An 11,244-nucleotide genomic window follows, 5' to 3' on the forward strand; every position below is an offset into this window, starting at 1 on the left:
ATTCATGGAATCAAGATCTCAATAGTCAATGAGGAATGGTTCATAGCATTAACTTTTGTTTTGTTAAGACATACGCAGTCAATAATGTGCCATTGGTCGTAGGATTAAACACTATTTCTAAATTTGGCTCTGTACAAATCGCGAATAAATAGAAGCAGGCAGCTACCTCTAAGCTTTAATTAAAAAAGCATATAGCCTTTAGAGGGAAGGATGGAAAAAGAATTTACACAAAAAGAAATTTACTTTTCATGACTGTCTTCAGCAGAATCTATCTTAATTATGAGAGGTTGGTTGAGATTTGGTGATGTTTCATCAACAATAGGTAACTCAGGAGAAATAATATCATCAATATCTTCGTTTTCAGCCAAGGCTTTATCTAAAGCAGACTTCGCAACTCTAGTCACACATATCATCAGAATCACTGCACATAACCCAAAATAACACAAGGTTATTAGAAAATAAATTCTAAATCTTTTTCTCATTCTATACAAATTACGATTTAATTCAAAAATGCCAAGCATGCAAATTAAAAAATAATAAATAATAATGATTGAACTGAAAAATTTTACTCAGAACAGAACTCACATCACTCGAAGAATAGTTAAACCCAAAACAATTCATTATAAGAAAATCATGCCAATTTAAGATCACCTAATTATATATTTTTGTAATGAGATAAGCAAATTTATTACTTCCTCGATTACTCTATTAAGGTCATTTTTCTTCCTGCCACTGCCCAAATGCAATGAAGAGAACCAGGAAACAGACCATGTGTGTCTCAAATAACCATATGCAACCTGGCAGCCACTACACTGGTGGCAGACAAAGCTAGCCCCAGCCTTCCCATTCAAATAAAGAGAAAAAGAGAAACTTTGTAAGAAGCCACAGAGAATAGTCTATTAGAAATTTCATCTAAAAGACCAGAGGCTACCACTACGTTGTTAGTGAAGTTTGAAGGCTGAAATTATTCTATTGCCGAAAATGCTAGGCAGAATTCAAGTTTTATTGCAGATGAAAAATGCAATACGAAATCAGGGCAAAAGAATATGGACACGTTATGTCAAGTTGCAAGATGCAATTGAAGCATGGCGACAGCAACGACTAAATTTGGACTCTCTAATTTATACATCATCAAACAGACCTGCTTACTGCAAGCAAATAATATCCAATATGTTTTCTAGATAAACACTATACTCGTGGAATGAAACTTACCAGATATCACAAGACCAAGAATGATAAAAGCCTGCATCCACAACAGAAAGAAATATATATTATATATAACAATTAACAAAGAAGATTCATTCCTATAACTGTTTTTTTGAGTACATATTTTCTTACTATTCTTCCCTTAAAATTTTGCTTTTCCTTTTTTCTTTCAATGTACCAAATTATTAATATTTTGACTAGAAAAGAATGTAACCACATGTGAATATGACTTGACGGTAAATAACAATTACTTTCTTTGTTTACTACTTTTTTTTTAAATAAATAAATTAACTCTACAGAGAGAAAAGAAAGGAATTTAGAAAAAGCGTGTAATTTCTTAATAAAAAATAAAATATAAGTGTCTACTAAAATAAGATATTTCTGCTATTGTTTTTTATTACAATAAAAAAAAATGGACACTCAGGCAAGGCCATGCCTGTACTGGTAATAGATAAATCACACATTTCATCCACTCAAGAAAATTGAAAGATTGCACTTGTACCATACAAGGCATTTTAAGTATTCCGCAAGAGATAACATAAATCTAACAAGTACTTGAAAGGCTTGTTAGTATAACAGAGGATAGCATCTCTTACCCAACGAGTCTTTGAAAACTCGCCCCAACCATGTGTCACATCAGAAAGATCTTTTAGGGTTGTTCCAACATATACCAGTCCCAATGTTATTGGCTGCAACAACAGTATCAGGTATTAACATTAAAATTGGCATGCAAGAACACATACAGAAATTTCTAATACGAGTCCAAAAATGGGAACAGATATAATACTACATTTATTACAGATGCAAATTTGTAACAATACTGACAACAAGAACTCCAGGAAACTTAGCTCAAAATTATAACCAAGTTAAACTAATCACTAATAGGTTTTCGATCGGAAACAAGTGTACTGACAAATATACATGCTTTATAATATATTCATTATCAGTCCATAGCATAAGACAACGGGTAGAACCACAATCACAAACATTTACAAAATCATTTCACTGATATGCACCTGTGTAGTCAGAATTAGAGATTTGAAAGATGTGATTTTGTTTTCATAATTCAAGTCATTTGACTATATAACAAAAGGCTTAATTGAGTAGGTTTGGACTTTTAGCTTTGGGTTGCGTGATTTAGCTTCAAAAGTGTATGCTTGACACCTTTTAATTGATAGAATTGTATATCATTATGTACAAGATTATATTATGCCATTATTAAGATTGGGTTACAACTCTTGCAGTACTATATTTGGAAATTAGTCTTTAAGCCTTATTTCAATTCATTATTTAACATCTATGTTATGCACATCTATGAAGAATTTTGTTTCTTATGTGGCACTATGGACAATAAAAAAGAAAGACCCTTTTTCATCTTCCTCTGGGTATGAAACAAAAAGAAACAATTCGGACTGCATTTAAAGATTTCATTCTGATTCTCATCAAGTCTGTGCATCTTTTTATTAGAAACCTTATAAAAAAATTAATTTACAGCAATGGAGAGTCGTTACTGTAAGAAACTCTAAAATTAAACAATTATTAGAATCATAACACAATAGAAATTTCTTACTATACTAACTGAATATAATTATTGGCAAAGAACGTACCATCATTCCTAACCAGGAAGCCAGCATGTATTCCCCCACCGAAACAGGAGTCACCGATAAGAGATAATTTAACATGTTAAATGGTAGAAGTGGAACAAGCCGAAGCAGAAATACAATCTGTACAGACAGCTCAGGAAGTCAGACACAACCAAAACAGAAAAAAATACCAAATCAGATGTGGAAACAAAATTGAGCATAGAAATATCACAATAATAGACTTCTAGCGATAGCTAAAAAAACCACGACAGAAACACCATTGGTAAATCAACAGGGATGATAGAACACTTAAAAGAAGACAGATTCTTATCAAAACAAAGGTTGGTTCATGTTGCATCAAATACATATACATGTTATTGTTTTGCTCCAAAAGGATCTTTTCACTGATACATACAGAAACAAGATTAATAAATAACATGAGTAATATAATTAAAACAAGGAATGGAGTGCTATTATGCACATCACCCTCGTAGAAAACTAGAAGGTGAATGCACAGAACACACTGAACACAGCACATTAGCTGTTGCCACTAAGAAGAGACGACCATCTTAAAGATGATCTCTGGTTTAATGTGCTTGGTAACATTAACCAACATACCAAGATGACCGAACATTAGAAAGCATACTTGCTCATTTGAACAAGTAATCATCAAAGTGTAGGAGTGTTTGATGTATCACTGATCCAGAAAGCTGATCCCACTTAGTGCAAGGTTTAGTACTTGGTAATTTGTAGAATTAACAAGTAATCAAACACAATTCTACTTCAATACCTCAAAATTAGTGATATTTTTTAAAGTAATTGTATTTCATAACTTCATGACCCACTCACTTCAACACGAACGCTTGGACATAAGAAACCCAGAAAAAGGATAAAAAAACTAGAGTAATATTAGAAAGTTTAACAAAAGAATCAAGATTTCCACTCCAGTATTAAAAATATGAAGTCTGCAAACCTTAAAGCCTGATCTTCTAATCGCAATTGCCACTGATTTGAATTGTGGATAATCCTTCAACCTAGAAACAACAAACGATCTCCCAATCTGACCAAATTGACAAAGAAATGCGTAAGTAACCTCAGGTAGAGATAATTATATACTATGTTTGGAAACACAGATTGAAATGAACCTAAATGAAATGCTAATGACATTGCAGAAATCATGTACATATGAAGACACAGAACGCCTTGTAGTAATAAGAAAAACATAGCATAAATCAACTGTTGAGTAGCAAGTAGCGATGAAAATTTTTTTTCTTTGACAACTAATTATAAGTGTAAAACTTGAAAAACTTACTGTTCTGCCAAGGAGAAATGCAGCTCCGGCACCAATGGTTGCACCTATAGAATCAGCAACAAAACCCACTGGAAGCCCAAAAAGATAACCACCGCCAAGCTGAAAAAAAAGACATATTAGGTAATGTGTCTCTCAACAAATATAACCTCGGATTTGATTTTCCAACCAAATTATCTTCTTCTATAGCAGGTATTGTAATGGAGATCTAAAAAAGGACTATTTAGTACAGAAGACATGTGAGAGAAAATAGAGAGGACAGAGAGGAAATGATGTATGTTTGGTAGTAGAGAAATAAAAAGTATGTGACCGGCACCTTTGTTACTTCTCTCTTTTTTCTATTTCTCTTTTCAACTTATTCACTTCTCATAAACCAAACAGCTCTATGTCTCACTTATTTCCATTCACTTTACTTCTCTCTTCTTTAATTCCATTCACTTTATTTCTCCCTTCTTTATTTCCATCTTTTTTTTTCCTTCCCAGTTCCTACCAAACATACTGTAAAGCAATGAAATGGAAGAGGGGAGAAAACAAAGATTGCATACAAAACATCATAAGCAAGAAGAAAAAACACAAAAGGCTTATATCCCAAAATGACGCACGATTCCTTTACCCTGAACAGAGCCTTTCCAATGCATGGCAAATTTTTCACTACATTCACGAATCCTGCATGGACTACCACATTGGCTTTTGGTACTACTGCTAAGATGTCCTACATTGACTAAGAATGGCCACAAAGTCCTTATAAGACTTGGATAACCCTCCACCTTTAAGCTAGCATGGGAGTAAGCTCGGCCTGGCCACTGTTTAAGTGGAATTCAAGCTTACCCAATCTTAATGTAGGACCCACTTGCAGATGTTCATCTGTGCAAACTTCACAAACCAAATGTCTAGTCCCAACATAAGGGAGGAGGATCAAGCGGATAAGATTCCTGGGAATTTGGTGTGCAAGGGAAATCTGTAAACTAAGCAATCACCTAACCTTGAATTAGCTTTCAGGAGTTAGTGTCAATACATTTCTAATAGGCCTATTCTGGGATGTTTTCACACGGGGAATGAGACAAAGGTAAGAATCGCCTTAAGGCAGATTTGGGACAAGGATGCCCCACAAATTTCCGACCACTAAGAAATTACAAAACTATACTTTCCACATTTATTTGCAAGTGCCACATTAGTCTTTTACTTATTATTTAATATCATTATCCATTAGATTCGCTAACATACAGTTGTTTTTTAAAAAGGAGTACCTTAGGAAGTCTAACCAAGATCTTCTTAAAATACATCCAACTTATTTAGTTTGCTAACTCGCTCCTTAAAAAAGCGAGTTTACCTTAACAATGACTTTGATTTTCTTAAAATAAATCCAATCTGTAGCTTGGTAACGTATTCTGTACGTTAGCAAATTGCATTATTTTTTATAATGCAAACCAAACATATCCTAACTTAACCCTAACTCACATTCTATCAACAATATTACCTTTCCCAAATAGCCTCCCCAAACTTTTCTTCTGTTCTTCAAACCCTAAATTCCTTCTCCCTATATATTGTTGTCTACTTCCAGTCTCGGAGCTACAATTAATGCTCAACCTATATCACACATTGATATTCCTTCTCCCTACCATATCACTTCAATAGTGCCATCTAGCACAGTCTGTCATTTCTGTCCAGTATTTCAGCTCTATTCCTCAAATTTCCTTATATTTGCACACCACAACATTGAAGGAAGTAACTATTGGAACAGACAAAGCATACTCAACATTCGATTCCAAGTTGAAATGGAGCTCAATGTATTGAGCTACAATATTCATTATTTTAACAGATACTACTTTGAATGTATTCCTAGAAAGAACCTATCCGCTTATGAGGGTGCTGCGTACATCTACCCATCACAACCCTACCTAGTGGGAGTTTTAGCACAGAGGGTTACCATTCCCTACTAGTTTGAATCAATTCATAATTTAGTATTGTCTTCGTTGCATTTCAGGATAGATAATATCTTTTGTCAGGGAACATTTCCTATTTCAATCTGATTTTTTTCAGACAATTATGGGCGTTTGGGCAGTAAGAGCTTTGAAGTGCAGCCTTCATAAGTAATGAACAGAGTTCACCTAGTTTCTAATTTAAAAAAAAAATGTTGGCTCGGACACACCAGAAACGCCCTGATATAACATTATATTAAAATGGAGACAGAGCTCTTGTTGGAATCTATTTCTTTTGTGATTTCATACAAAAGAAAAACTCATCATAATTCCTACTGACATTGGCTGGCAAGATTCATCATTAGCACGTACAAGAAATAAAAGAAGAGGGGGGTGGGAACGGCTCTTACAGTAAGCACCGAAGCTGGAACTGCCAAGACAGTCAAAGGAATGTAAGCAACAGCCCTGAAAATCATGAAACAAATTCAGAAATTAGAATCAATAAGACGGAGGGTGAGAAAACAATAATTCAGGGATAAAGAAAATGAAGAAGAAGAAGAATGGATTACAGAACGATTGGGCCCCAGGGCCCAAGATCGTGATCGACCCATAATAAGAAATCCTTCATCATCTGCATCGGCGAAATGGGAAAAGGATTAGTGAAGCGGCGTTGGCAAATATGGAACGGAAGAAAGAAGATAGTAGGGAAGGGGAACCTTCTCGATTGGTAGAGTGAAGCACGCGGTGATGACGGCCGCAAGGAGGAGGAGGAGGATGGTGATCCTGAGGGCGGAGGCCCAAGAGAAAGACATGGTTAAGCGGCGACGCCAAGGTCTGCACTCCTCCTCCTCGTCTTGCAAATCAGGGGAAGCTTGCTTGGAGGAAGACCGAGCCCTCAACCCCACAAGATTTGCCAGATTTATTCGATTGATTTTCTCTCTCTCTCTGCCACCACCACACAACTTTAGACCATCAAACGCTCCGATTCACATTCACCTTTCTTTCTTTCGCCAATCCTATTCTTGTATCTTGTTTCGATGGAATAGAAACGGTTGTTGGCAACAAAGAAAGAGAGAAACAAAGGGTGCTGGTGAGGCGAATATCGGATATTGCTGTTGGCTGGGTAGTTTTGTAAATTCTCACACACACCATGCGTTGCTTCTACTCCTATCACTGTTATGCCTCTGCGCGCTTTATAAGCACCATTGCCATAACCGACACCTTTACGTCTTTAATCACAGAATTAGTCCTTTCTATTTATTTTACTGCTGCAGTGAATTTATGTATCATCTAAATTATCTTCGCAAAGAAAATAAAAATAAAAATGAGTTTATATGATATCCTCTGTATTAATATTAACGCTTGAATAAACTATAGAAAATCGCATGAATTATGATATTTGTCAAATTTGCTGTAACAATAATTTAATACAATGTCTTTTAAAATAATTTAGAGAGGCTCTTCTACAATAGTAAATATTAGTGTATAGAAATAGAAATAGAAATAGAAAAGAAGAATAAAATAAAATTTGATTAATTTTTAAAAGATTTGAGTGAATCTACTTTGAATAATATCGGTGTATTTGGGTATTTTTTTTACAAATGAAAACAAAATATTTTATTCCTAAACAAAAATTAGTTTCCAAGTTAATTAAAAAGTATATTTTAAATTAACTTATATAAGAACAGATTAACAAATTAGCTTATAAATAACTTAGTGCTATTTTATAAGAAAATATTTTCTCTTTATATATTTTTAAGAAAGTGTTTGTGAACAAATTATTTTCTAATAAAAAAATTGTTCCTAATAATAAAAAAAATCAGTTAAAGGACAACCAAAAATGCGAATAAATAAATGTTTACCTAAATTGCCCCTTACCTTTCAGGGTAAAATTAGTAAGTCAAAGGTTTGACTCCCTCGAGTTGTTTTCTTCCTTACTCCACCGCCCCAAGCTCCCCCTCTCTGCTGCTTTTTTTTTTTCCATTGAAAATGAGGATCTTGGATTGCACAATACCTAACTAATTATGATTTAAGAATAACAAATTATACTTACACGCATAGTCACTATACAAATTTAACTTAATTGAGGATGCTGTATGCATAATCATAATTAATTATAGTGTCCTTTTGTGACGGTTTTTAAGTTGTTTATGGACTAACAGTGGATATTGGTTGATAATATCATGGATTGATTATACCCAACACATAATCAATCACATTACATTTTGATCTAGATGATGTCGTAATTGTGTGATCAATTATAGTTATTAATAATTTACTAAAAAATACTCTATTGATATATAAGGTTATTAGATAATTTAAATAAAAAGTTATCAGCTTTCTCTATTTTTCTTTCAACAAATAACTCATCCGTTATAGTTATACTCTCTACTTGTCTTTAATTAAATCATTTTTATTTTTACTCTATTTTAACATATTTTCTTTCTCATCTTTTTAAAAGGTTATAATTATAAATAACTATTTATATAATAATAATTGTTTTAAAATAATTTTTAAATTTATCGATGTATTTGTCTAGTTTTCCTTTATTATTTAGTTTTATATAATAATTGTGGGAACCTAAAAAATAAATTTAAGAGTGGAGGATTTTAAAATATACTCTATTATTTTATTAGCAAAAGTATTAAAAATTCGGTATTTCTCAAAACAGTTATCTAATTCCTATCTTCCTTTTTTTTAACAAATCTACAATTTTAGGAGTGATATTTGAGAAGAGTATTACAAATCCTATTAATCAATTTGAATGGAACATATCTGATGTAATTAAATTTCTATGAGATAATTACACTAGAAAGAGAATTGGGTTAATGTGTTTTATCTACTAAATAGTTTTAAATTGATTTTTGTGTGATGATGTATAATTGGCAGAAAATTCTTTCGTATACGTGAATGAATTGATTTGATATTGTCTCTTAATCTAAATCGAGATAGATTTAGAGATGATTGTTTTTGTGATTTTTAAAGTCTAGAAATTTAAGATTTTAGGCCTTTTTGTGTGTACCATTTAGACAGTATTGGTTGCATCGGACGTAGGGTTGTTAAAATGGGTAATCTGGCCTGATCCGGCTTGACCTATCACGGGTTGATTATTTAGTAAGCTAACTCAATTCGGCTCACTTTTTAGCGAGTCAACAAAATTCGAACCTGACCCGACCCATCATAGGTTGACGGGTTAAACGGGTTGGCTTACAGGTTCACTTAATTAAAAAAAATATTATTTTTTTATTTTTTTCAGTCAAAACTAAATTGTAATTCTAATTAAAATCTAAATAAACTTTAATGCAGTCCAAATACAAACCAAAATAAAAAAAATACAAATTATTTATGTGTTGGATAAAAAAGCAACCTAACATGACCTAAATATAAAGCCCAACTTAATAAAAATAAAATAAAAACACTTGTGTCACCCTTTTACTGCAGGTTGGTGAGCCAACCCAGCTCACCATGGATTCAACTCGGATGAGTCGGGTTCTAAATGAGCCGGGTCAAAAATCAACCCGTATTGAAATTTGTAAAAAAAATTTAACCCAACCCGGCCCGAACCCGTGGTGAGCCAGATTGGCTCACGGGTTCCAACCTATTTTGACAGCTCTAATCAGACGGGCTTTTTGTATCGTTGGCAGGTTGGCAGAATTTACATGGAGAGTTATCCGTTGACACTAGGTAATAAATCTATTGTGGTGCGTCATTCTAACGATGATTGTCTGAGAATATTAAATTTCGTGAATTATACTTAGTTTGATAGTGAGGAAAATGAGTTCAAGTAGTTATTTCAAGGGAAAATATTATTATTGTGTCAAAGTGTCTTCAAATTTAGTGAATCACAATATTTTGACTCTACTACTATTTAATTCACAGAGGAAAAAAATATTTGAGTGGAAAAAGTTGAAAGAAGGTTCATAGAGTAGATAATATAATACGAAAGAAGTTACGAAGTTAGTGAAGTTAATATTGTCATAACTTAATGAAGAACAAAGTGTTGATATAGTTATAATATGAAAATTTGGTAGTAAGTATGACAGGTGCAAGATCTCACGAGTCTGATTAGTACAATAGTTTCTCATAAACAATGTTTATATATACTTAATTGATTTGAACTGTTTAAGAGTTTATTTAAAGTCTTATGGGTTGAAGTGAGATTGTTGATTTGACTGAATGGATATTTTGATGATCTTTATTATATATTATTATTGCTTTTATACTAAGTTTTTTCTTTTAAATGCATTAACTTTTTTTGTGTTTGTTTGGTTTTATCTGTTAGTTTGGATGATAATGTATCAATTGTATTGAAGTTTTTTAGAAGTGAGTTTCAAGTCTAACTCAATTTCACAAAACTGGCTTGTAAGGTAAGATTTACACCTCACTTATATATTATGAAATGTCTTATCTCTAATCGATGTGAAACTTTCAACAAAGTTGCTTGTAATTGTTTTTAAATACTTTTTTTGAAATACAATTTCAATGGACTGTAATTATCCTTGTCATATGAATGTTATACACTCTGTTTACTATCATGTAATCTCCTAAGAGCTTGTAATTTTCAAAAGATTTGGGTTGTTACAATAATATCAGTTCTTTCACCGTTGTCTATTGGTAGAATTGAATAACATATTAAAGACCTAAATTAAATAGGATTTTGAGGATGACTATGGGTAATCACGATTTAAAGATTTTTAAATTGATTTTCTAGAATAAAATACAGATAAATTAAATAACTAGTTTAGTTTAATACTTATGAGTAGGGTAGTTACATTATTTCTAGTTAATGCAGATAAAATATTTCACTTAATTATTGGTCATGTCATGTCTTTATTTTTCTACCTTGTTTATTATTTTCATCATAACGCATTTAACAACTTAGACATTCAATTGATGGAAGAACTAAATTTAAATAATAATTCAGATGGTAAATTGCGTAAAATTAAAAGCTTGTGGTACCATTCATGACATTGAAAATTCGGTGATAAAATAGCAAAAATACAAATTCAATGATAAAATTTGTATATATGTTCACTTGCGTAGGTAAAATATTCGTTGGAAATTACTATGTAATCACTATATAATCATTATATAATTTATACATTTAAAAATATTCATTTGTTGTAAATTTCTTTATTATTAAATAATAATTCATGTTGCACAACCTGAAAGCTAAAATATCAGTTTTATTCAATCATAGAATTATTATTATTTATTCTCCAACCCA

At 32.3% G+C, this 11,244-nt stretch overlaps 1 protein-coding gene across 1 annotated transcript; it reads right to left on the reverse strand.

Annotated features, from left to right (window-relative positions):
* Positions 1-18: 18 nt before the first annotated feature.
* LOC114188949 (TVP38/TMEM64 family membrane protein slr0305-like) lies at positions 19-7,205 on the reverse strand. Its single transcript, XM_028077628.1, has 9 exons — positions 6,734-7,205; positions 6,587-6,648; positions 6,428-6,482; positions 4,102-4,200; positions 3,763-3,849; positions 2,814-2,930; positions 1,803-1,895; positions 1,213-1,243; positions 19-421 (listed from the first exon to the last, which is right to left on the reverse strand). Exons 1-9 carry the CDS (start codon positions 6,827-6,829, stop codon positions 240-242), a joined length of 822 nt encoding a protein of 273 aa, XP_027933429.1. The 5' UTR covers positions 6,830-7,205; the 3' UTR covers positions 19-239.
* Between the last annotated feature and the right edge of the window lie 4,039 nt (positions 7,206-11,244).

This window comes from Vigna unguiculata, chromosome 6, assembly GCF_004118075.2.
Source record: "Vigna unguiculata cultivar IT97K-499-35 chromosome 6, ASM411807v1, whole genome shotgun sequence".
Classification (NCBI taxonomy): domain Eukaryota; kingdom Viridiplantae; phylum Streptophyta; class Magnoliopsida; order Fabales; family Fabaceae; genus Vigna; species Vigna unguiculata.

Coding starts and splice junctions, on each gene's coding strand:
- LOC114188949 (XM_028077628.1), bottom strand. CDS start 6,829: ATGTCTTTCTCTTGGGCCTCCGCCCTCAGGATCACCATCCTCCTCCTC. Junction 4,201..6,427: donor TTCCAGCTTCGGTGCTTACT/GTAAGAGCCGTT, acceptor CTTTTTTTTCAG/CTTGGCGGTGGTTATCTTTT. Junction 1,244..1,802: donor AGTTTTCAAAGACTCGTTGG/GTAAGAGATGCT, acceptor TTGTGGATGCAG/GCTTTTATCATTCTTGGTCT.